At 61.3% G+C, this 27,378-nt stretch overlaps 1 protein-coding gene across 1 annotated transcript in view; it reads right to left on the bottom strand.

Annotated features, from left to right (window-relative positions):
* The window catches only part of LOC134341509 (chloride channel protein-like), a 98,642-nt gene that overhangs the window by 33,052 nt on the left and 38,212 nt on the right, over positions 1-27,378 (bottom strand). The window contains exons 5-7 of the mRNA XM_063039380.1: positions 22,297-22,430; positions 11,843-11,920; positions 10,250-10,328 (exon numbers count right to left, since the gene is read on the bottom strand). Coding sequence (XP_062895450.1) covers positions 10,250-10,328; positions 11,843-11,920; positions 22,297-22,430 — 291 coding nt within the window. The remainder of the gene's footprint in view (positions 1-10,249; positions 10,329-11,842; positions 11,921-22,296; positions 22,431-27,378) is intronic.

The following is a 27,378-nucleotide window of genomic DNA, read 5'->3' as shown; positions in this document are numbered from 1 at the left end:
TTGAAACCGCAGGGGCCACTTCCGCTGGCAGCTCCTTCCTCAGCCCGAGCAGCTTCTGAGTTAAGAAACAAGCACACACAGACACACAAAATGCATCCATGGAAGAGAGCGGGCGGTCGACGGTCTTCGGCCGAGACCACCCCCCCCCCGCCCCCACCGCACCCTTGGCGAGGCCCAACGCAGGGGCTGGGAGACCATTTCGCTGAACACCTACTCTCTGTCCGCCAGAGAGAGCAGGATCTCCCAGTGGCCACACATTTTAATTCCACGTCCCATTCTCATTCTGACATGTCTATCCACGGCCTCCTCTACTGTAAAGATGAAGCCACACTCAGGTTGGAGGAACAACACCTTATATTCCGTCTGGGTAGCCTCCAACCTGATGGCATGAACATCGACTTCTCTAACTTCCGCTAATGCCCCACCTCCCCCTCCGTTATTTATTTATTATGAAATTATTTTCTCTCTCTCCTTTTTCTCCCTCTGTCCCTCTCACTATACCCCTTGCCCATCCTCCAGGCTCCCCTCTCCCCGTTTTCCTTCTCCCTGGGCGTCCTGTCCCATGATCCTCTCATATCCCCTTTGCCAATCACCTGTCCAGCTCTTGGCTCCATCCCTCCCCCTCCTGTCTTCTCCTATCATTTTGGATCTCCCCCTCCCCCTCCCACTTTCAAATCTCTTACTAACTCTTCCTTCAGTTAGTCCTGACGAAGGGTCTCGGCCCGAAACGTCGACTGTACCTCTTCCCAGAGATGCTGCCTGGCCTGCTGCGTTCACCAGCAACTTTGATGTGTGTTGCTTGAATTTCCAGCATCTGCAGATTTCCTGGTGTTAACGTTACATCCTTGCTTTTATAAGACCATGAGACAAAGGAGCAGAAGTAGGCCATTCGGCCCATCGAGTCTGCTCCACCATTTTATCATGAGCTGATCCATTCTCCCATTTAGTCCCACTCCCCCGCCTTCTCACCATAACCTTTGATGCCCTGGCTACTCAGATACCTATCAATTTCTGCCTTAAATACACCCAATGACTTGGCCTCCACGGCAACAAATTTCATAGATTCACCACCCTCTGGCTAAAAAAATTACTTCGCATTTCTGTTCTGAATGGCGCCCTTCAATCCTTAAGTCATGCCCTCTCGGACTAGACTCCCCCATCATGGGACAACTTTGCCACATCCACTCTGTCCATGCCTTTTAACATTCGAAATGTTTCTATGAGGTCTCCCCTCATTCCTCTAAACTCCAAGGAATACAGTCCAAGAACGGACAAACGTTCCTCATATGTTAACCCTCTCATTCCCAGAATCATTCTAGTGAATCTTCTCTGTACTCTCTCCAACGTCAGCACATCCTTCCTTAAATAAGGAGACCAAAACTGCCCACAGTACTCCAAGTGAGGTCTCACCAGCGCCTTATAGAGCCTCAACATCACATCCCTGCTCCTGTACTCTATTCCTCTAGAAATGAATGCCAACATTGCATTCGCCTTCTTCACCACCGACTCAACCTGCAAGTTAACTTTGGGGGGGAATCCCGCACGGGGGCTCCCAAGTCCCTTTGCCCCTCTGTTTTCAGAAGGGTTCAGCCCTGGCTGTGGGGGAAGGGAGATAGGGGAGCCGGCCGGAGATGGGGGAGGGAGAGGAGGGAGACTCCCGCTCCCCGGACTGGGGGGAATGGGAGAGCACCTGTTCCCCAGACACCGTGAGCCCCCCTCTCCCGGTCTCCCACACAGTGGGACTTCCGTTCCCCCGGACCGGGTGACTTCTCGCTCCCGGGACTGCAGGAAACCCCGTTCCTGACTGCGGAGCATCCTGTTCCTGACGGGGGTTGGGGCTTGCCATTCCCCGGGGGGAGGGGAGAGACACCCTCTGTACCAGGGGTAATGGGGGAGAGACTCCCTCTGTAACAGGGGTGATGGGGGAGAGACTCCCTCTGTAACAGGGGTGATGAGGGAGAGACTCCCTCTGTAACAGGGGTAATGAGGGAGAGACTCCCTCTGTAACAGAGGTAATGAGGGAGAGACTCCCTCTGTAACAGGGGTGACGGGGGAGAGACTCCCTCTGTAACAGGGGTGACGGGGGAGAGACTCCCTCTGTAACGGGGTGATGGGGAAAGACTACCTCTGTAACAGGGTGATGGGGAAAGACTCCCTCTGTAACGGGGTGATGGGGGAGAGACTCCCTCTGTAACAGGGGTGATGGGGGAGAGACTCCCTCTGTAACAGGGGTGATGGGGGAGAGACTCCCTCTGTAACAGAGGTAATGAGGGAGAGACTCCCTCTGTAACAGGGGTGATGAGGGAGAGACTCCCTCTGTAACGGGGTGATGGGGAAAGACTCCCTCTGTAACAGGGGTGATGGGGGAGAGACTCCCTCTGTAACAGGGGGAATGGGGGAGACTCCCTCTGTAACAGGGGTAATGGGGAGAGACTCCCTCTGTAACGGGGTGATGGGGAAAGACTCCCTCTGTAACAGGGGTGATGGGGGAGAGACTCCCTCTGTAACAGGGGGATTGGGGGAGACTCCCTCTGTAACAGGGGTAACGGGGAGAGACTCCCTCTGTAACAGGGGTAATGGGGGAGAGACTCCCTCTGTAATGGGGTAACGGGGGAGACTCCCTTTGTAACAGGGGTAACGGGGAAGAGATTCCCTCTGTAACAGGGGTAACGGGGGAGAGACTCCCTCTGTAACAGGGGTTATGGGGGAGAGACTCCATCTGTAACAGGGGTAATGGGGGAGAGACTCCCTCTGTAACAGGGGTAACGGGAGAGACTCCCTCTGTAACAGGGGTAATGGGGGAGAGACTCCCTCTGTAATGGGGTAACGGGAGGAGACTCCCTTTGTAACAGGGGTAACGGGGAAGAGATTCCCTCTGTAACAGGGGTAACGGGGAGAGACTCCCTCTGTAACAGGGGTGACGGGGGAGAGACTCCCCTTGTAACAGGGGTGATGGGGAAGAGACTCCCTCTGTAACAGGGGTAACGGGGGGAGACTCCCTCTGTAACAGGGGTGATGGGGGAGAGACTCCCTCTGTAACAGGGGTAATGGGGGAGACTCCCTCTGTAACAGGGGTAAAGGGGGAGACTCCCTCTGTAACAGGGGTTACGGGGGAGAGACTCCCTCTGTAACAGGGGTAACGGGGGGAGACTCCCTCTGTAACAGGGGTAATGGGGGAGACTCCCTCTGTAACAGGGGTAACGGGGGGAGACTCCCTCTGTAACAGGGGTAACGGGGGAGACTCCCTCTGTAACAGGGGTAATGGGGGAGACTCCCTCTGTAACAGGGGTTACGGGGGAGAGACTCCCCCTGTAACAGGGGTAACGGGGGAGAGACTCCATCTGTAACTGGGGAGAGACTCCATCTGTAACTGGGGTAATGGGGGAGAGACTCCCTCTGTAACAGGGGTTACGGGGGAGAGACTCCCCCTGTAACAGGGGTCCCTGACAACCTAGTTTTGAACTTACAGAGATACTTCCTCTTGTCTGAAGCACATCCCACTCGGGAGGGTGAGATCCTGCACCTCCTCCGAGGGACCGAGGCAGGGCATGTGACCGACACTCTGGGTCCCGTGACGATATAATTCCTCCACATAGACAGGAAGGAGGTACAGGAGCCTCAGGACCCACACCACCAGGTTCAGGGACAGTTATCACCCCTCAACCATCAGGAAGGAGGTACAGGAGCCTCAGGACCCACACCACCAGGTTCAGGGACAGTTATCACCCCTCAACCATCAGGAAGCAGGTACAGGAGCCTCAGGACTCACACCACCAGGTTGAGGGACAGTTATCACCCCTCAATCATCAGGAAGGAGGTACAGGAGCCTCAGGACCCACACCACCAGGTTCAGGGACAGTTATCACCCCTCAACCATCAGGAAGGAGGTACAGGAGCCTCAGGACCCACACCACCAGGTTCAGGGACAGTTATCATCCCCTCAACCATCAGGAAGGAGGTACAGGAGCCTCAGGACCCACACCACCAGGTTCAGGGACAGTTATCACCCCTCAACCATCAGGAAGGAGGTACAGGAGCCTCAGGACCCACACCACCAGGTTCAGGGACAGTTATTACCCCTGAACCATCAGGAAGCAGGTACAGGAGCCTCAGGACTCACACCACCAGGTTGAGGGACAGTTATCACCCCTCAATCATCAGGAAGGAGGTACAGGAGCCTCAGGACCCACACCACCAGGTTCAGGGACAGTTATCACCCCTCAACCATCAGGAAGGAGGTACAGGAGCCTCAGGACCCACACCACCAGGTTCGGGGACAGTTATTACACCTCAACCATCACACACTCCCGGGGTCAGACACAGAGTGAATCTCCCTCCCCACCGTCCCATCACACACTCCCGGGGTCAGACACAGAGTGAATCTCCCTCCCCACCGTCCCATCACACACTCCCGGGGTCAGACACAGAGTGAATCTCCCTCCGCACCGTCCCATCACACACTCCCGGGGTCGGACACAGAGTGAATCTCCCTCCACACCGTCCCATCACACACTCCCGGGGTCGGACACAGAGTGAATCTCCCTCCACACCGTCCCATCACACACTCCCGGGGTCAGACACGGGGTGAATCTCCCTCCGCACCGTCCCATCACACACTCCCGGGGTCAGACACAGAGTGAATCTCCCTCCACACCGTCCCATCACACACCCCCGGGGTCAGACACAGAGTGAATCTCCCTCCGCACCGTCCCATCACACACCCCCGGGGTCAGACACAGAGTGAATCTCCCTCCGCACCATCCCATCACACACTCCCGGGGTCAGACACAGAGTGAATCTCCCTCCACACCGTCCCATCACACACTCCCGGGGTCAGACACAGAGTGAATCTCCCTCCGCACCGTCCCATCACACACTCCCGGGGTCAGACACAGAGTGAATCTCCCTCTCACAGTCCCATAACACACTCCCGGGGTCAGACACAGAGTGAATCTCCCTCTCACAGTCCCATCACACACCCCCGGGGTCAGACACAGAGTGAATCTCCCTCCTCACCGTCCCATCACACACTACCGGGGACAGACACAGAGTGAATCTCCCTCCTCACCGTCCCATCACACACTCCCGGGGTCAGACACAGAGTGAATCTCCCTCCACACCATCCCATCACACACTCCCGGGGTCAGACACAGAGTGAATCTCCCTCCACACCGTCCCATCACACACTCCCGGGGTCAGACACACAGTGAATCTCCCTCCTCACCGTCCCATCACACACTACCGGGGACAGACACAGAGTGAATCTCCCTCCTCACCGTCCCATCACACACTCCCGGGGTCAGACACAGAGTGAATCTCCCTCCACACCATCCCATCACACACTCCCGGGGTCAGACACAGAGTGAATCTCCCTCCACACCGTCCCATCACACACTCCCGGGGTCAGACACACAGTGAATCTCCCTCCACACCGTCCCATCACACACTCCCGGGGTCAGACACGGAGTGAATCTCCCTCCACACCGTCCCATCACACACTCCCGGGGTCAGACACAGCGTGAATCTCCCTCCACACCGTCCCCATCACACACTCCCGGGGTCAGACACAGAGTGAATCTCCCTCCACACTCTCAGAAGTGAGTAAAGGGGGAACTTGCCTCCGAGAGGTGTCCCGAAACAGCAGCCGAGACCAACAGCACATCCCACTGTTAACACATCCGCTCGTAAGTAATAGTCCGCCTGGAGACAGCGAAGGGTGGGTGGGGGGGGTTGATAGAGGGAAGTGATGGAGGGAGTGAGAGAAGGGAGAGATGGAGGACAGGGGTTGGAAGTGGGGGGAGAGGAGAAGAGAGAGAGGGGGAGTGTGTAGGGGGAGAGAGGGAGAGGAGGGAGAGGGGAGAAGGAGAGGGGGGACAGGGGAGGGGAGAGGGGAGAGGGGGACAGGGGAGGGGAGGGGGAGAGGGTGGAGGGGGGAGAGGGGAGAGGGTGGAGAGGGGAGGGGGGAGAGGGGGAGAGGGTGGAGAGGGGAGAGGGGGAGAGGGTGGAGGGGGGAGAGGGGGAGAGGGTGGAGGGTGGAGAGGGGAGAGGGGAGAGGGGGACAGGGGAGGGGAGGGGGGAGGGGGAGAGGGTGGAGGGGGGAGGGGGGAGAGGGTGGAGAGGGGAGAGGGTGGAGAGGGGAGAGGGGGAGAGGGGGAGAGGGTGGAGAGGGGAGAGGGGGAGAGGGTGGAGGGGGGAGAGGGGGAGAGGGTGGAGGGTGGAGAGGGGAGAGGGGGAGAGGTTGGAGAGGGGAGAGGGGGAGAGGGGGTGGAAAGGGGAGAGGGGGAGAGGGTGGAGAGGGGAGAGGGGGAGAGGGGAGGGGGGAGAGTGGGATGGGGGAGGGAGAGGGTGGAGAGGGGCGAGGGGGAGAGGGGTGAGGCGAGAGGGGGAGAGGGGAGAGGGGGGAGGGGGAGGGGAGGGGGAGAGGGGGAGAGGAGGGGAGAGGGAGGGGGAGAGGGGGAGGAGAGGAGGGGGTGGGGGAGAGGAGGTGGAGGGGAGCAGGGGGTGGGGGAGAGGAGGTGGAGGGAAGTGAGGGGGAGGGGGAGGGGGTGGGGATATGGGGAGAGGGGGAGGGGGAGAGGGGGAGAGGGGAGAGGGGAGAGGGGGAAGGGGACGGGGAGAGGGGGGAAAGGGGGAGAGGGGGAGGGGGAGGGGGAGGGGGGAAGGGGACGGGGAGAGGGGGGAAAGGGGGAGAGGGGAAAGGGGAGAGGGGGAAGGGGGAGGGGGAGAGGGGGGAGGGGGGAGAGGGGAAAGGGGAGAGGGGGAAGGGGGAGGGGGAGAGGGGGAGAGGGGAGAGGGGAGAGGGGGAGAGGGGGAGAGGGGGAGAGGGGGAGAGAGGAGGGGGAGGGGGGAAGGGGACGGGGAGAGGGGGGAAAGAGGGAGAGGGGAGAGGGGGAGGGGGAGGGGGAGGGGGAGAGGGGAGAGGGGGAGAGGGAGAGGGAGAGGGAGAGGGAGCGGGAGAGGGAGAGGGAGAGGGAGAGGGAGAGGGGGGAGGGGGGGTGGGAGAGAGGGAGGGGAGGGGGGAGGGGGGAGGGGTGTGGGAGAGAGGGAGGGGAGGGGGGAGGGGGGAGAGGGGTGAGCAGGGAGAGGTGGGAGGGGGAGGGGGAGGGAGAGGGTGGGAGTGAGGGGGGAGGGGAGGAGGGTGAGGGGTGAAGGGGGAGGGGGAAAGGAGGAGGGGAGGGGTGTGAGCGGGGAGGGGAGGGGTGTGAGCGGGGAGGGTGTGGGGTTAGGGGGAGAGGGGGAGGGGAGAGCGGGAGAGCAGGAGGGGAGGGGGAGAGGGGAGAGGGAGGAGGGGGAGGTGGGAGGGGGAGAGGGGAGAGGGAGGAGGGAGGGGGGAAGGGGGAGAGGGGGGAAAGGGGAAGGGGAGGGGGGAGGGGAGTGAGCGGGGGTAGGTGTGGGGGTAGGAGAAGAGGGGGAGGAGAAGAGTGGGAGAGGGGGTGGGGAGGGGAGGGGGAGAGGGGAGAGAGAGAGGGGAGAGGGGAGGGGGAGAGGGGAGAGGGGAGAGGGGGAGAGGGGAGAGGGGGAGAGGGGGAAAGGGGAGAGGGGAAGGGGGAGGGGGAGGGGAGTGAGCGGGGGTAGGTGTGGGGGTAAGGGGAGAGGGGGAGGGGAAGAGCGGGAGAGGCGGTGGGGAGGGGAGGGGGAGAGGGGAGAGAGAGAGGGGAGAGGGGAGGGGGAGAGGGGAGAGGGGAGAGGGGGAGAGGGGAGAGGGGGAGAGGGGGAAATGGGAGAGGGGAAGGGGGAGGGGGAGGGGAGTGAGCGGGGGTAGGTGTGGGGGTAAGGGGAGAGGGGGAGGGGAAGAGCGGGAGAGGGGGTGGGGAGGGGAGGGGGAGAGGGGAGAGGGAGAGGGGAGAGGGAGAGAGGGGGAGGGAGAGGGGGGAGGGAGAGGGGGAGGGGTGGAGGGGGATGGGGAGAGGGGGGAGGGGGATGGGGAGAGGGGGGAGGGGGATGGAGAGAGGTAGAGAGGGGGGAGGGAGAGGGGGGAGAGAGGGGGGAGAGAGGGGGAGGGGGGAGAGAGGGGGGAGGGGGAGGGGGGAGAGAGGGGGGAGGGAGAGGGGGGAGGGAGAGGGGGAGGGGTGGAGGGGGATGGGGAGAGGGGGGAGGGGGATGGGGAGAGGGGGGAGGGGGATGGAGAGAGGGGGAAGGGGGTGTGGGAGAGTGTGGAAGCAGGGAGAGGGGAGGGGGAGAGGAGGGAAGGGGGGAGAGGCGAGGGTGGGAGAGGGGCAAGAGAAGGGGAGGGAAAGAGGGGAGAGAGACGAGTTTCAGGAGAGAGACAGAATCCACAGTAAGGTATGAGTGAAGGAGACGAGAACAGAGCTAAATTATCAGTAAAAAATCATTTGAGTAAGAGCTGGGGTTCAGAAGAAACAAAGTTAGAAAGCGGAATATCAGACACAGAGTGAATCTCCCTCCACACCGTCCCATCACACACTCCCGGGGTCAGACACAGAGTGAATCTCCCTCCGCACCGTCCCATCACACACTCCCGGGGTCAGACACAGAGTGAATCTCCCTCCGCACCGTCCCATCACACACTCCCGGGGTCAGACACAGAGTGAATCTCCCTCCTCACCGTCCCATCACACACTCCCGGGGTCAGACACAGAGTGAATCTCCCTCCGCACCGTCCCATCACACACTCCCGGGGTCAGACACAGAGTGAATCTCCCTCCGCACCGTCTCATCACACACTCCCGGGGTCAGACACAGAGTGAATCTCCCTCCGCACCGTCCCATCACACACTCCCGGGGTCAGACACGGAGTGAATCTCCCTCCGCACCGTCCCATCACACACTCCCGGGGTCAGACACAGAGTGAATCTCCCTCCGCACCGTCCCATCACACACTCCCGGGGTCAGACACGGAGTGAATCTCCCTCCGCACCGTCCCATCACACACTCCCGGTGTCAGACACGGAGTGAATCTCCCTCCGCACCGTCCCATCACACACTTCCGGGGTCAGACACAGAGTGAATCTCCCTCCGCACCGTCCCATCACACACTCCCGGGGTCAGGCACAGAGTGAATCTCCCTCCGCACCGCCCCATCACACACTCCCGGGGTCAGGCACAGAGTGAATCTCCCTCCGCACCGTCCCATCACACACTCCCGGGGTCAGACACAGAGTGAATCTCCCTCCACACTTTCCCATCACACACTCCCGGGGTCAGACACAGAGTGAATCTCCCTCCGCACCGTCCCATCACACACTCCCGGGGTCAGACAGGGGGTGAATCTCCCTTGGCACTTTCCCATCACACACTCCCGGGGTCAGACACAGAGTGAATCTCCCTCCGCACCGTCCCATCACACACTCCCGGTGTCAGACACAGAGTGAATCTCCCTCCGCACCGTCCCATCACACACTCCCGGGGTCAGACACAGAGTGAATCTCCCTCCGCACCGTCCCATCACACACTCCCGGGGTCAGACACAGAGTGAATCTCCCTCCGCACCGTCCCATCACACACTCCCGGGGTCAGACACAGAGTGAATCTCCCTCCGCACCGTCCCATCACACACTCCCGGGGTCAGACACGGAGTGAATCTCCCTCCGCACCGTCCCATCACACACTCCCGGGGTCAGACACGGAGTGAATCTCCCTCCGCACCGTCCCATCACACACTCCCGGGGTCAGACACGGAGTGAATCTCCCTCCACACCGTCCCATCACACACTCCCGGGGTCAGACACAGAGTGAATCTCCCTCCACACCGTCCCATCACACACTCCCGGGGTCAGACACAGAGTGAATCTCCCTCCATACCGTCCCATCACACACTCCCGGGGTCAGACACAGAGTGAATCTCCCTGCCCACGGTCCCATCACACACTCCAGGGTCAGACACAGAGTGAATCTCTCTCCACACCGTCTCATCACACAGTCCCGGGGTCAGACACAGAGTGAATCTCCCTGCCCACGGTCCCATCACACACTCCAGGGTCAGACACAGAGTGAATCTCCCTCCACACCGTCCCATCACACACTCCCGGGGTCAGACACAGAGTGAATCTCCCTACACAACGTCCCATCACACACTCCCGGGGTCAGACACAGAGTGAATCTCCCTCCGCACCGTCCCATCACACACTCCCGGGGTCAGACACAGAGTGAATCTCCCTCCGCACCGTCCCATCACACACTCCCGGGGTCAGACACGGAGTGAATCTCCCTCCACACCGTTCAATCACACACTCCCGGGGTCAGACACAGAGTGAATCTCCCTCCGCACCGTCCCGAGCGAAAGACTTGCCTCCTAACGGGGAGCCAAAGCAGCAAGCAACTCCGATAGCCGCGGTGGGGATGAGGCGGTCGATGGTCCTCGCCACATGCTGGCCATTGTTTTGGAGCCGGGCAGAGGGAACAGAGCAGCAAGGCGAGGTTAGTGTGCTCAGCAGGGGTGGGGACCCAACCCGGTTCCAGTCTTCGCCATGTCCGTCCGCTCCTCCCTCCGCTCGCTCATCCCTCCCTCCTCTCCTCTGTCCCAACTCCTCAGAATCAACCTGTCCCTTCCCTTCCCTCCCAATTCTCCCCTCTCCACCCCCCCAACCCTCCCCTCTCTGCCCCCGGACTCCCCCCTCCCCGCCCTCCCGACCCCCCTCTCGCCCCCCCCGACCCCCCTCTTGCCCCCTCCCGACCCACCCCTCCCTGCCCTCCCCCTCTCCCCTCTGACCCTCCCCTCTCCACCCCCCCAACCCTCCCCTCTCTGCCCCCGGACTCCCCCCTCCCCACCCTCCCGACCCCCCTCTCGCCCCCCGAACCCCCTCTCGCCCCCTCGCGACCCACCCCTCCCTGCCCTCCCGACCCCCCTCTCGCCCCCTCCCGACTACCCCCTCTCCACCCCCCCGACCCTCCCCTCTCCGCCCCCCGACTCCCCCCTCTCTGCTCCCCCAACTCCCCCTCTCCACCCCGATTCCCCCCTCTCCCCCCTCCTGACCCCGCTCCCCCCTCCCGACCCCCCCTCCGCCCTCCCCCTCTCCCCCTCTCCCCCCTGACTACCCCCTCTCCCCCCGACTACCCCTCTCCACCCCCCAACCTTCCCTACTCTGCCCCTGACTCCCCCCTCTCTGCCCCCGATTCCCCCCTCACCCCCCTCTTGACTCCCCCCTCTCCACCCCAACTCCCCCCCTCCACCCCGACTCCCCCCCTCCACCCCGACCCCCCCCTTTCCGCCCTCGATCCTCCCTTCTCCGCCCTCCCGATTCCCCCCTCCCCCCCTCCCGACCCCTCCCTCCACCCTCCCCCTCTCCCCCATCTCCCCCCGACTACCCCCTCTCCACCCCCTCCCCTCCCCGCCCCCCGACTCCCCCCTCTCTCTCCACCCTCCCGACTCCCTCCTCCCCGCCCCCGATTCCCCCCTCCCCCTCCCGACCCCCCCTCTCTGCCCTCCCAACTCCCCCCTCCCCCCTCCGAACTCCCACCTCTCCGCCCCGACACCCCCTCCCCACCCTCCCCTCTCCACCCACCCGACCCTCCCCTCTCTGCTCCCTGACTTCCCCCTGTCCCCCCACCGACCCTCCCCCCCTCCATTCTAACTCTCTCCCTCAGCCGTTCCTCCCCTCTCCCTCGATCCCTCCTTTCCTCTTCTCCCTGAATCCTCCCTTGGCTCGACCTCGAACTTTCATTCCGTACCAGTGTATAAAACTCCTGATCTCCACAGACGGCCTCCAAAGCATCATCCTGCCCTCCTCCTCACTGCCTCATCCAACACGACACTCCGAGGCTCCCCGGCAAATCGCGTCCTCCCTCCCCTCGCTCCCCGTCACCCACTCCCCCTGGACACGCGACCTTCCCGTCCCTCCGCACGACATATCCCTCCCTCCGCAGTCAGCGACCCTCGGCCTACCTCGAGGCTCCCGCTGAGGAAGCAAAGGAACTTGCTCAGGAGTGCAGCACAGATGCTGGCGATGTGCACGAACGGCCCCTGTGCGGAGGGAGAGGGGTAGCGGAGGGGAGGAGGGCAGGGAGAGGGGGAGAGCGGGCGATTGGGGGAAAGAGGGAGGCAGAGGGAGGGGGTGACAGATAGGAAAGTGAGGGGGGTAGAGAGGAGCGGGGTGGGGGAGAGGGGTATATAGGGGAGCGAGTTGGGGGGAGAGAGAAAGAGAAGTGGGCAGAAAGATGGGGAGAAAGACGAGGAGAGAAGGAGATGAGAAAAAATATTTTGAGAAAGAGCTGAGGTTCGACAGAAACAAGACGAGAAAAATGGAATAACGGACACAGAGTGACCTCCCTCCGCGCCGTCCCATCACACACTCCCGGGGTCAGACACGGAGTGAATCTCCCTCCGCACCGTCCCATCACACACTCCCGGGGTCAGACACAGAGCGAATCTCCCTCCGCACCGTCCCATCACACACTCCCGGGGTCAGACACAGAGTGAATCTCCCTCCGCACCGTCCCATCACACACTCCCGGGGTCAGACACAGAGTGAATCTCCGTCCTCACCGTCCCATCACACACTCCCAGGGTCAGATACAGAGTGAATCTCCCTCCGCAACGTCCCATCGCACACTCCCGGGGTCAGACACAGAGCGAATCTCCCTCCGCACCGTCCCATCACACACTCCCGGGGTCAGACACAGAGTGAATCTCCCTCCACACCGTCCCATCACACACTCCCGGGGTCAGACACAGAGTGAATCTCCCTCCACACCGTCCCATCACACACTCCCGGGGTCAGACACAGAGTGAATCTCCCTCCACACCGTCCCATCACACACTCCCGGGGTCAGACACAGAGTGAATCTCCCTCCGCACCGTCCCATCACACTCTCCCGGGGTCAGACACAGAGTGAATCTCCCTCCACACCGTCCCATCACACACTCCCGGGGTCAGACACAGAGTGAATCTCCCTCCACACCGTCCCATCACACACTCCCGGGGTCAGACACACTGAGTGAATCTCCCTCCACACCGTCCCATCACACATTCCCGGGGTCAGATACAGAGTGAATCTCCCTCCACACCGTCCCATCACACACTCCCGGGCTCAGACACAGAGTGAATCTCCCTCCACACCGTCCGATCACACACTCCCGGGGTCAGACACAGAGTGAATCTCCCACCGCACCGTCCCATCACACTCTCCCGGGGTCAGACACAGAGTGAATCTCCCTCCCCACTGTCCCATTACACACTCCCAGGGTCAGACACACTGAGTGAATCTCCCTCCACACCGTCCCATCACACACTCCCGGGGTCAGACACAGAGTGAATCTCCCTCCGCACCGTCCCATCACACTCTCCCGGGGTCAGACACAGAGTGAATCTCCCTCCACACTGTCCCATCACACACTCCCGGGGTCAGACACACAGTGAATCTCTCTCCTCACCGTCCCATCACACACTCCCGGGGTCAGACACAGAGTGAATCTCCCTCCACACCGTCCCATCACACACTCCCGGGGTCAGACACAGAGTGAATCTCCCTCCACACCGTCCCATCACACACTCCCGGGGTCAGACACAGAGTGAATCTCCCTCCACACCATCCCATCACACACTCCCGGGGTCAGACACAGAGTGAATCTCCCTCCCCACCGTCCCATCACACACTCCCGGGGTCAGACACGGAGTGAATCTTCCTCCACACCGTCCCATCACACACTCCCGGGATCAGACACGGAGTGAATCTCCCTCCACACTGTCCCATCACACACTCCCGGGGTCAGACACAGAGTGAATCTCCCTCCACACCGTCCCATCACACACTCCCGGGGTCAGACACAGAGTGATCTCCATCCACACCGTCCCATCACACACTCCCGGGATCAGACACAGCGTGAATCTCCCTCCACACCGTCCCATCACACACTCCCGGGGTCAGACACAGAGTGAATCTCCCTCCACACCGTCCCATCACACACTCCCGGGGTCAGACACAGAGTGAATCTCCCTCCGCACCATCCCATCACACACTCCCGGGGTCAGACACAGAGTGAATCTCCCTCCGCACCGTCCCATCACACACTCCCGGGGTCAGACACAGAGTGAATCTCCATCCGCACCGTCCCATCACACACTCCCGGGGTCAGACACAGAGTGAATCTCCCTCCCCACCGTCCCATCACACACTCCCGGGGTCAGACACGGAGTGAATCTCCCTCCACACCGTCCCATCACACACTCCCGGGATCAGACACAGAGTGAATCTCCCTCCCCACAGTCCCATCACACACTCCCGGGGTCAGACACAGAGTGATCTCCATCCACACCGTCCCATCACACACTCCCAGGATCAGACACAGCGTGAATCTCCCTCCACACCGTCCCATCACACACTCCCGGGATCAGACACAGAGTGAATCTCCCTCCTCACCATCCCATCACACACTCCCGGGATCAGACACTGAGTGAATCTCCCTCCACACCGTCCCATCACACACTCCCGGGGTCAGACACAGAGTGAATCTCCCTCCGCACCGTCCTATCACACACTCCCGGGGTCAGACACAGAGTGAATCTCCCTCCACACCGTCCCATCACACACTCCCGGGGTCAGACACAGAGTGATCTCCATCCACACCGTCCCATCACACACTCCCGGGGTCAGACACAGAGTGAATCTCCCTCCACACCGTCCCATCACACACGCCCGGGATCAGACACAGCGTGAATCTCCCTCCACACCGTCCCATCACACACTCCCGGGGTCAGACACAGAGTGAATCTCCCTCCTCACCATCCCATCACACACTCCCGGGGTCAGACACAGAGTGAATCTCCCTCCGCACCGTCCCATCACACACTCCCGGGGTCAGACACAGAGTGAATCTCCCTCGGCACCGTCCCATCACACACTCCCGGGGTCAGACACAGAGTGAATCTCCCTCCGCACCGTCCCATCACACACTCCCGGGGTCAGACACAGCGTGAATCTCCATCCACACCGTCCCATCACACACTCCCGGGGTCAGACACAGAGTGAATCTCCCTCCACACCGTCCCATCACACACTCCCGGGGTCAGACACAGAGTGAATCTCCCTCCACACCGTCCCATCACACACTCCCGGGGTCAGACACAGAGTGAATCTCCCTCCACACCGTCCGATCACACACTCCCGGGATCAGACACAGAGTGAATCTCCCTCCGCATCGTCCCATCACACACTCCCGGGATCAGACACAGAGTGAATCTCCCTCCGCATCGTCCCATCACACACTCGCAGGGTCAGACACAGAGTGAATCTCCCTCCACACTGTCCCATCACACACTCGCAGGGTCAGACACAGAGTGAATCTCCCTCCACACCGTCCCATCACACACTCCCGGGGTCAGACACAGAGTGATCTCCATCCGCACCGTCCCATCACACACTCCCGGGGTCAGACACAGAGTGAATCTCCCTCCCCACCGTCCCATCACACACTCCCGGGGTCAGACACAGAGTGAATCTCCCTCCCCACCGTCCCATCACACACTCCCGGGGTCAGACACAGAGTGAATCTCCCACCACACCGTCCCATCACACACTCCCGGGGTCAGACACGGAGTGAATCTCCCTCCACACCGTCCCATCACACACTCCCGGGGTCAGACACAGAGTGATCTCCATCCACACCGTCTCATCACACACTCCCGGGGTCAGACACAGAGTGAATCTCCCTCCACACCGTCCCATCACACACTCCCGGGGTCAGATCCAGAGTGAATCTCCCTCCTCACCATCCCATCACACACTCCCGGGGTCAGACACAGAGCGAATCTCCCTGCGCACCGTCCCATCACACACTCCCGGGGTCAGACACAGAGTGAATCTCCCTCCACACCGTCCCATCACACACTCCCGGGGTCAGACACTGAGTGAATCTCCCACCACACCATCCCATCACACACTCCCGGGGTCAGACACAGAGTGATCTCCATCCACACCGTCTCATCACACACTCCCGGGATCAGACACAGCGTGAATCTCCCTCCACACCGTCCCATCACACACTCCCGGGGTCAGACACAGAGTGAATCTCCCTCCACACCGTCCCATCACACACTCCCGGGGTCAGACACGGAGTGAATCTCCCTCCACACCGTCCCATCACACACTCCCGGGGTCAGACACACAGTGAATCTCCCTCCACACCGTCCCATCACACACTCCCGGGGTCAGACACAGAGTGAATCTCCCTCCACACCGTCCCATCACACACTCCCGGGGTCAGACACGGAGTGAATCTCCCTTCACACCGTCCCATCACACACTCCCGGGGTCAGACACAGAGTGAATCTCCCACCACACCATCCCATCACACACTCCCGGGGTCAGACACGGAGTGAATCTCCCTCCACACCGTCCCATCACACACTCCCGGGGTCAGACACAGAGTGATCTCCATCCACACCGTCTCATCACACACTCCCGGGGTCAGACACAGAGTGAATCTCCCTCCACACCGTCCCATCACACACTCCCGGGGTCAGATCCAGAGTGAATCTCCCTCCTCACCATCCCATCACACACTCCCGGGGTCAGACACAGAGCGAATCTCCCTGCGCACCGTCCCATCACACACTCCCGGGGTCAGACACAGAGTGAATCTCCCTCCACACCGTCCCATCACACTCTCCCGGGGTCAGACACAGAGTGAATCTCCCTCCGCACCGTCCCGTCACACACTCCCGGGGTCAGACACTGAGTGAATCTCCCACCACACCATCCCATCACACACTCCCGGGGTCAGACACAGAGTGATCTCCATCCACACCGTCTCATCACACACTCCCGGGATCAGACACAGCGTGAATCTCCCTCCATACCGTCCCATCACACACTCCCGGGGTCAGACACAGAGTGAATCTCCCTCCACACCGTCCCATCACACACTCCCGGGGTCAGACACAGAGTGAATCTCCCTCCACACCATCCCATCACACACTCCCGGGGTCAGACACGGAGTGAATCTCCCTCCACACCGTCCCATCACACACTCCCGGGGTCAGACACAGAGTGAATCTCCCTCCACACCGTCCCATCACACACTCCCGGGGTCAGACACAGAGTGAATCTCCCTCCACACCGTCCCATCACACACTCCCGGGGTCAGAAACAGAGTGAATCTCCCTCCACACCGTCCCATCACACACTCCCGGGGTCAGACACAGAGTGAATCTCCCTCCACACCGTCCCATCACACACTCCCGGGGTCAGACACAGAGTGAATCTCCCTCCACACCGTCCCATTACACACTCCCGGGGTCAGACACAGAGTGGATCTCCCTCCGTACCGTCCCATCACAAACTCCCGGGGTCAGACACAGAGTGAAACTCCCTCCACACCGTCCCATCACACACTCCCGGGGTCAGACACAGAGTGAATCTCCCTCCACACCGTCCCATCACACACTCCCGGGGTCAGAAACAGAGTGAATCTCCCTCCGCACCGTCCCATCACACTCTCCCGGGGTCAGACACAGAGTGAATCTCCCTCCACACTGTCCCATCACACACTCCCGGGGTCAGACACACAGTGAATCTCTCTCCTCACCGTCCCATCACACACTCCCGGGGTCAGACACAGAGTGAATCTCCCTCCACACCGTCCCATCACACACTCCCGGGGTCAGACACAGAGTGATCTCCATCCGCACCGTCCCATCGCACACTCCCGGGGTCAGACACAGAGTGAATCTCCCTCCCCACCGTCCCATCACACACTCCCGGGGTCAGACACGGAGTGAATCTCCCTCCACACCGTCCCATCACACACTCCCGGGATCAGACACAGAGTGAATCTCCCTCCCCACAGTCCCATCACACACTCCCGGGGTCAGACACAGAGTGATCTCCATCCACACCGTCCCATCACACACTCCCAGGATCAGACACAGCGTGAATCTCCCTCCACACCGTCCCATCACACACTCCCGGGATCAGACACAGAGTGAATCTCCCTCCTCACCATCCCATCACACACTCCCGGGATCAGACACTGAGTGAATCTCCCTCCACACCGTCCCATCACACACTCCCGGGGTCAGACACAGAGTGAATCTCCCTCCGCACCGTCCTATCACACACTCCCGGGGTCAGACACAGAGTGAATCTCCCTCCACACCGTCCCATCACACACTCCCGGGGTCAGACACAGAGTGATCTCCATCCACACCGTCCCATCACACACTCCCGGGATCAGACACAGCGTGAATCTCCCTCCACACCGTCCCATCACACACTCCCGGGGTCAGACACAGAGTGAATCTCCCTCCTCACCATCCCATCACACACTCCCGGGGTCAGACACAGAGTGAATCTCCCTCCGCACCGTCCCATCACACACTCCCGGGGTCAGACACAGAGTGAATCTCCCTCCGCACCGTCCCATCACACACTCCCGGGGTCAGACGCAGCGTGAATCTCCATCCACACCGTCCCATCACACACTCCCGGGGTCAGACACAGAGTGAATCTCCCTCCACACCGTCCCATCACACACTCCCGGGGTCAGACACAGAGTGAATCTCCCTCCACACCGTCCCATCACACACTCCCGGGGTCAGACACAGAGTGAATCTCCCTCCACACCGTCCGATCACACACTCCCGGGGTCAGACACAGAGTGAATCTCCCACCACACCATCCCATCACACACTCCCGGGGTCAGACACAGAGTGATCTCCATCCGCACCGTCCCATCACACACTCCCGGGGTCAGACACAGAGTGAATCTCCCTCCCCACCGTCCCATCACACACTCCCGGGGTCAGACACAGAGTGAATCTCCCTCCCCACCATCCCATCACACACTCCCGGGGTCAGACACAGAGTGAATCTCCCACCACACCATCCCATCACACACTCCCGGGGTCAGACACGGAGTGATCTCCATCCGCACCGTCCCATCGCACACTCCCGGGGTCAGACACAGAGTGAATCTCCCTCCCCACCGTCCCATCACACACTCCCGGGGTCAGACACGGAGTGAATCTTCCTCCACACCGTCCCATCACACACTCCCGGGATCAGACACGGAGTGAATCTCCCTCCACACTGTCCCATCACACACTCCCGGGGTCAGACACAGAGTGAATCTCCCTCCACACCGTCCCATCACACACTCCCGGGGTCAGACACAGAGTGATCTCCATCCACACCGTCCCATCACACACTCCCGGGATCAGACACAGCGTGAATCTCCCTCCACACCGTCCCATCACACACTCCCGGGGTCAGACACAGAGTGAATCTCCCTCCACACCGTCCCATCACACACTCCCGGGGTCAGACACAGAGTGAATCTCCCTCCGCACCATCCCATCACACACTCCCGGGGTCAGACACAGAGTGATCTCCATCCGCACCGTCCCATCACACACTCCCGGGGTCAGACACAGAGTGAATCTCCCTCCCCACCGTCCCATCACACACTCCCGGGGTCAGACACGGAGTGAATCTCCCTCCACACCGTCCCATCACACACTCCCGGGATCAGACACAGAGTGAATCTCCCTCCCCACAGTCCCATCACACACTCCCGGGGTCAGACACAGAGTGATCTCCATCCACACCGTCCCATCACACACTCCCAGGATCAGACACAGCGTGAATCTCCCTCCACACCGTCCCATCACACACTCCCGGGATCAGACACAGAGTGAATCTCCCTCCTCACCATCCCATCACACACTCCCGGGATCAGACACTGAGTGAATCTCCCTCCACACCGTCCCATCACACACTCCCGGGGTCAGACACAGAGTGAATCTCCCTCCGCACCGTCCTATCACACACTCCCGGGGTCAGACACAGAGTGAATCTCCCTCCACACCGACCCATCACACACTCCCGGGATCAGACACAGCGTGAATCTCCCTCCACACCGTCCCATCACACACTCCCGGGGTCAGACACAGAGTGAATCTCCCTCCTCACCATCCCATCACACACTCCCGGGGTCAGACACAGAGTGAATCTCCCTCCGCACCGTCCCATCACACACTCCCGGGGTCAGACACAGAGTGAATCTCCCTCCGCACCGTCCCATCACACACTCCCGGGGTCAGACACAGAGTGAATCTCCCTCCGCACCGTCCCATCACACACTCCCGGGGTCAGACACAGCGTGAATCTCCATCCACACCGTCCCATCACACACTCCCGGGGTCAGACACAGAGTGAATCTCCCTCCACACCGTCCCATCACACACTCCCGGGGTCAGACACAGAGTGAATCTCCCTCCACACCGTCCCATCACACACTCCCGGGGTCAGACACAGAGTGAAGCTCCCTCCGCACCGTCCCATCACACACTCCCGGGGTCAGACACAGAGTGAATCTCCCTCCACACCATCCCATCACACACTCCCGGGGTCAGACACAGAGTGAATCTCCCTCCACACCGTCCGATCACACACTCCCGGGGTCAGACACAGAGTGAATCTCCCTCCACACCGTCCGATCACACACTCCCGGGGTCAGACACAGAGTGAATCTCCCACCACACCATCCCATCACACACTCCCGGGGTCAGACACAGAGTGATCTCCATCCGCACTGTCCCATCACACACTCCCGGGGTCAGACACAGAGTGAATCTCCCTCCCCACCGTCCCATCACACACTCCCGGGGTCAGACACAGAGTGAATCTCCCTCCCCACCGTCCCATCACACACTCCCGGGGTCAGACACAGAGTGAATCTCCCTCCACACCGTCCCGTCACACACTCCCGGGGTCAGATCCAGAGTGAATCTCCCTCCTCACCATCCCATCACACACTCCCGGGGTCAGACACAGAGCGAATCTCCCTGCGCACCGTCCCATCACACACTCCCGGGGTCAGACACAGAGTGAATCTCCCTCCACACCGTCCCATCACATACTCCCGGGGTCAGACACAGAGTGATCTCCATCCACACCGTCTCATCACACACTCCCGGGATCAGACACAGCGTGAATCTCCCTCCACACCGTCCCATCACACACTCCCGGGGTCAGACACAGAGTGAATCTCCCTCCACACCGTCCCATCACACACTCCCGGGGTCAGACACGGAGTGAATCTCCCTCCACACCGTCCCATCACACACTCCGGGGTCAGACACAGAGTGAATCTCCCACCACACCATCCCATCACACACTCCCGGGGTCAGACACAGAGTGAATCTCCCTACGCACCGTCCCATCACACACTCCCGGGGTCAGACACAGAGTGATCTCCATCCACACCGTCTCATCACACACTCCCGGGGTCAGACACAGAGTGAATCTCCCTCCACACCGTCCCATCACACACTCCCGGGGTCAGATCCAGAGTGAATCTCCCTCCTCACCATCCCATCACACACTCCCGGGGTCAGACACAGAGCGAATCTCCCTGCGCACCGTCCCATCACACACTCCCGGGGTCAGACACAGAGTGAATCTCCCTCCACACCGTCCCTTCACACACTCCCGGGGTCAGACACTGAGTGAATCTCCCACCACACCATCCCATCACACACTCCCGGGGTCAGACACAGAGTGATCTCCATCCACACCGTCTCATCACACACTCCCGGGATCAGACACAGCGTGAATCTCCCTCCACACCGTCCCATCACACACTCCCGGGGTCAGACACAGAGTGAATCTCCCTCTACACCGTCCCATCACACACTCCCGGGGTCAGACACAGAGTGAATCTCCCTCCTCACCGTCCCATCACACACTCCCGGGGTCAGACACAGAGTGAATCTCCCTCCACACCGTCCCATCACACACTCCCGGGGTCAGACACAGAGTGAATCTCCCTCCACACCGTCCCATCACACACTCCCGGGGTCAGAAACAGAGTGAATCTCCCTCCACACCGTCCCATCACACACTCCCGGGGTCAGACACAGAGTGAATCTCCCTCCACACCGTCCCATCACACACTCCCGGGGTCAGACACAGAGTGAATCTCCCTCCGTACCGTCCCATCACAAACTCCCGGGGTCAGACACAGAGTGAAACTCCCTCCACACCGTCCCATCACACACTCCCGGGGTCAGACACAGAGTGAATCTCCCTCCACACCGTCCCATCACACACTCCCGGGGTCAGACACAGAGTGAATCTCCCTCCACACCGTCCCATCACACACTCCCGGGGTCAGACACACAGAGTGAATCTCCCTCCACACCGTCCCATCACACACTCCCGGGGTCAGACACTGAGTGAATCTCCCTCCACACCGTCCCATCACACACTCCCAGGGTCAGACAGAGAGAGAGAGAGAGAGAGAGAGAATATATGTCCGCTGAACGGACTGAATTGTCCCCTCCATCACGCAGGGCTGGGTGGGACCGGAACGGGGTCTGAGCTCGCCAGCCCACTCACCTCCTTGCCGACAGGCAGGCCGGTGCTGAGAACCGCCGTCAGCCCCACTGTCTTGGCGATAAAGGTGCGGAAGGTGAGGTACTCCTGGAGAACCGCACCGCGGATAATCGTCTTCAGTTCGGGTATCCCAGAGCCTGCGGTGTGGGGCGGGGGGAGAGACGGGGGACGAGAGAGAGAGGGCAGAGAGAGATGGGAGAGAGGGGAGAGAGGGAGAGAGGGAAGAGAGGGATAGAGGGAGAGAGGGAGAGAGGGGAGGGAGCGAAAGGGGGAGAGAGAGAGGGGAGGGGGGAGAGAGAGAGGGGAGGGGGGAGAGAGGGAGAGAGAGGGGGGAGAGAGGGAGAGAGGGGGGAGAGAGGAGGGAGAGTGGGGAGAGAGAGGGGAGGGAGCGAAAGGGGGAGAGAGAGATGGGAGAGAGGGGAGAGAGGGAGAGAGGGGAGGGAGAGAAAGGGGGAGAGAGAGAGAGGGGGGAGAGGGGGAGAGAGGGGGAGAGGGGGAGAGAGGGGGAGAGAGGGGGAGAGAGGGAGGGGGGGAGGGAGGGGGAGAGAGAGAGGGGGGGAGGGAGAGAGGGGGGAGATGGGGGGGAGAGAGAGGGGGAGAGAGAGAGAGGGGGAGAGAGGGGGAGAGAGAGAGGGGGGGAGGGAGAGAGGGGGGAGATGGGGGGGAGAGAGGGGGAGAGAGAGGGGGGAGAGGGGGAGAGAGGGAGAGAGGGGGGAGAGAGAGAGGGGAGAGGGGGAGAGAGAGGGAGAGAGGGGGGAGAGAGGGGAGAGAGGGGGGGAGAGAGGGAGAGAGGGGGGAGAGGGGAGAGAGGGGGGAGAGAGAGAGGGGAGGGGGAGAGAGAGGGGAGAGGGGGAGAGGGGGGAGAGAGGGGGGAGAGAGAGAGGGGAGGGAGAGAGGGGGGAGATGGGGGAGATGGGGGAGAAAGGGGGAGAGAGAGGGGGGAGAGAGGGTGAGAGGGGAGAGAGGGAGAGAGGGAGAGAGAGAGGGGAGAGAGGAGGGAGAGAGAGGCGAGAGAGGGGAAGGAGAGAAAGGGGGAGAGAGAGAGGGGAGAGGGGGAGTGAGAGGGGAGAGGGGGAGAGAGGGAGAGAGAGGGGGAGAGAGGGAGGGGGGGACAGAGGAGGGAGGAGGGGGAGAGAGAGGGAGAGAGGGGAGGAAAGGGGGAGAGAGAGATGGGAGAGAGGGGAGAGAGGGAGAGAGGGGACAGAGAGAAAGGGGGGAGAGAGAGGGGGAGAGAGGGTCGGGGGGAGAGAGGAGGGAGAGAGGGGCGAGAGGGAGAGCGGGGAGGGGGAGAGAGGGAAGGGAGGGAGAGGGGGGAGGAGAGAGGGGGAGGAGAGAGAGGGGGAGAGAGGGGGAGGAGAGAGAGAGGGGAGAGAGGGAGAGAGGGAGAGGGGGAGAGAGGAGGGAGAGAGGGAGGAGTGAGGGGGGAGGAGAGAGAGAGGGGAGAGAGGGAGAGGAGGGGAGAGAGGGAGGAGTGAGGGGGGAGGAGAGAGAGAGGGGAGAGAGGGAGAGGAGGGGAGAGAGGGGTAGGAGAGAGAGGGGAGAGAGGGAGAGGAGGGGAGAGAGGGAGGGGGAGAGGGAGAGAGGGGGGAGATAGAGGGGAGAGAGTGAGAGGGGGAGAGAGGGAGAGAGAGGGGGGAGAGAGGGAGAGAGGGGAGAAGAGGGAGAGAGGGAGAGAGGGGAGGGAGGGGGGATAAGAGGGAGAGAGGGAGAGGGTGAGAGAGAGGGGAGGGAGGGAGAGGGGAGGGAGGGAGGGAGGGAGGGAGAGGGTGAGAGGGGAGGGAGGGAGAGTGGAAGGAGGGAGAGGCAGTAGAGAGGGGGAGGGAGAGAGGGGAGGGAGGGAGAGAGGGGAGGGAGAGAGGGGAGGGAGAGAGGGGAGGGAGGGAGAGAGGGGAGGGAGGAAGATGGAGGGAGGAAGGGGGAGGGAGGGAGAGGGAGAGAGTGTGGAGGGAGGGAGAGGCAGTAGAGAGGGGGAAAGAGAGAGGGGAGGAAGGGAGAGGGAGTAGAGAGGGGAGGGAGGGAGAGAGGGGAGGGAGCAAGAGGGGATGGAGGAAGAGGGGAGGGAGGGAGAGGGAGTAGAGAGGGGGAGGGAGAGAGGGGAGGGAGGGAGAGGGAGTAGAGAGGGGGAGGGAGAGAGGGGGGAGGGAGAGAGGGGAGGGAGGGAGAGAGGGGAGGGAGGAAGAGGGGAGGGAGGAAGAGGGGAGGGAGGGAGAGGCAGTTGAGAGGGGAAGGGAGAGTGGGGAGGGAGGGAGAGGGAGTAGAGAGGGGGAGGGAGAGAGGGGAGGAAGGGAGAGGGAGTAGAGAGGGGGAGGGAGAGAGTGGAGGGAGGAAGATGGAGGGAGGAAGGGGGAGGGAGGGAGGAAGGGGGAGGAAGGGAGGAATGGGGAGGGAGGGAGAGTGGTGAGGGAGGGAGAGGGAGTAGAGAGGGGGTGAAGGGAGAGAGAGCGAGGGGGTAGATTCAGAGGGAGGGAGAGAGGGGAGGGGGAGAGAGGGGGAGAGGGAGGAAGATGGAGGGAGGAAGGGGGAGGGAGGGAGAGGGAGAGAGTGTGGAGGGAGGGAGAGGCAGTAGAGAGGGGGAAAGAGAGAGGGGAGGAAGGGAGAGGGAGTAGAGAGGGGAGGGAGGGAGAGAGGGGAGGGAGCAAGAGGGGATGGAGGAAGAGGGGAGGGAGGGAGAGGGAGTAGAGAGGGGGAGGGAGAGAGGGGAGGGAGGGAGAGGGAGTAGAAAGGGGGAGGGAGAGAGGGGGAGGGAGAGAGGGGAGGGAGGGAGAGAGGGGAGGGAGGAAGAGGGGAGGGAGGAAGAGGGGAGGGAGGGAGAGGCAGTTGAGAGGGGAAGGGAGAGAGGGGAGGAAGGGAGAGGGAGTAGAGAGGGGGAGGGAGAGAGTGGAGGGAGGAAGATGGAGGGAGGAAGAGGGGAGGGAGGAAGAGGGGAGGGAGGGAGAGGCAGTTGAGAGGGGAAGGGAGAGTGGGGAGGGAGGGAGAGGGAGTAGAGAGGGGGAGGGAGAGAGGGGAGGAAGGGAGAGGGAGTAGAGAGGGGGAGGGAGAGAGTGGAGGGAGGAAGATGGAGGGAGGAAGGGGGAGGGAGGGAGGAAGGGGGAGGGAGGGAGGAATGGGGAGGGAGGGAGAGGGAGAGAGTGTGGAGGGAGGGAGAGTGGTGAGGGAGGGAGAGGGAGTAGAGAGGGGGTGAAGGGAGAGAGAGCGAGGGGGTAGATTCAGAGGGAGGGAGAGAGGGGAGGGGGAGAGAGGGGGAGAGGGAGGAAGATGGAGGGAGGAAGGGGGAGGGAGGGTGAGGGAGAGAGTGTGGAGGGAGGGAGAGGCAGTAGAGAGGGGGAAAGAGAGAGGGGAGGAAGGGAGAGGGAGTAGAGAGGGGAGGGAGGGAGAGAGAGGGGAGGGAGCAAGAGGGGATGGAGGAAGAGGGGAGGGAGGGAGAGGGAGTAGAGAGGGGGAGGGAGAGAGGGGAGGGAGGGAGAGGGAGTAGAAAGGGGGAGGGAGAGAGGGGGGAGGGAGAGAGGGGAGGGAGGGAGAGAGGGGAGGGAGGAAGAGGGGAGGGAGGAAGAGGGGAGGGAGGGAGAGGCAGTTGAGAGGGGAAGGGAGAGTGGGGAGGAAGGGAGAGGGAGTAGAGAAGGGGAGGGAGAGAGGGGAGGAAGGGAGAGGGAGTAGAGAGGGGGAGGGAGAGAGTGGAGGGAGGAAGATGGAGGGAGGAAGGGGGAGGGAGGGAGGAAGGGGGAGGGAGGGAGGAATGGGGAGGGAGGGAGAGGGAGAGAGTGTGGAGGGAGGGAGAGTGGTGAGGGAGGGAGAGGGAGTAGAGAGGGGGAGGGAGAGAGGGGAGGAAGGGAGAGGGAGTAGAGAGGGGGAGGGAGAGAGGGGAGGAAGGGAGAGGGAGTAGAGAGGGGGAGGGAGAGAGGGGAGGGAGGAAGAGGGGAGGGAGGGAGAGGGGAGGGAGGGAGAGGGAGAGAGGGGAGGGAGGGAGGGAGAGGGAGTAGAGAGGGGGTGAAGGGAGAGAGAGCGAGGGGGTAGATTCAGAGGGAGGGAGAGAGGGGAGGGGGAGAGAGGGGGAGAGGGGAGGGAGAAAGTGAGGGACAGGGGGGAATGGGGGGAGGGAGGACACTCTGTTATACCAGACGGTGACTGCCTGTCCAATCCCTCCTGTGACGAACCGAATACACAAGAGATTCACTTCCATCCAAAACCTACAGCATCGACCAAGAACCCGAGCTCGTCGTTCCTCTTCAGATCCGATTACCTTTCGGTTCCGGAGACTGAAATATCGATTTATTCTCGGGGGAACGGCCCGGAATTGGCCCCTTTGGCCCAAAGGGGTCGCACTGCCCAGCAACGTAAGCCTGTCCCGATCACAGGGCAAATTTGCAACGACCAATTCAAAGCTCAAAGCCGATTTTATAATCACAGTACAGGGACGTCAGCGTGTACATCCCCTGAGGTTCCCTTTCCTGCGGGCAGACAAGGCAAATCTACTGACAAGTAACTGTAACAGGATCACTGAAAGTCAACCAGAGTGCAGAAGACAACAAACTTCACAAATATAAATAAACAGCAATAAATCACCAGAGCAGGAGATAGCAAGATACAGACTTTGAAAGTGAGAACATTGGTTGTGGGAATAGTTCACTGTTAGGGCAAGTGAAATTATCCCCTCCGGTTCAGGAGCCTGATGGTTGAGGGGTGATAACTGTCCCTGAACCTGGTGGTGTGGGTCCTGAGGCTCCTGTACCTTCTTCCTGATGGTTGAGGGGTGATAACTGTCCCTGAACCTGGTGGTGTGGGTCCTGAGGCTCCTGTACCTCCTTCCTGATGTTTGAGGGGTGATAACTGTCCCTGAACCCGGTGGTGTGGGTCCTGAGGCTCCTGTACCTCCTTCCTGATGGTTGAGGGGTGATAACTGTCCCTGAACCTGGTGGTGTGAGTCCTGAGGCTCCTGTACCTCCTTCCTGATGCTGGAGGGGTGATAACTGTCCCTGAACCTGGTGGTGTGGGTCCTGAGGCTCCTGTACCTCCTTCCTGATGCTGGAGGGGTGATAACTGTCCCTGAACCTGGTGGTGTGGGTCCTGAGGCTCCTGTACCTCCTTCCT

This window comes from Mobula hypostoma, unplaced genomic scaffold, assembly GCF_963921235.1.
Source record: "Mobula hypostoma unplaced genomic scaffold, sMobHyp1.1 scaffold_183, whole genome shotgun sequence".
NCBI classification, from domain to species: domain Eukaryota; kingdom Metazoa; phylum Chordata; class Chondrichthyes; order Myliobatiformes; family Myliobatidae; genus Mobula; species Mobula hypostoma.
The sequence above is the reverse complement of the archived record's forward strand: the minus strand, read 5'-3'. Positions and strand labels throughout refer to the sequence as shown.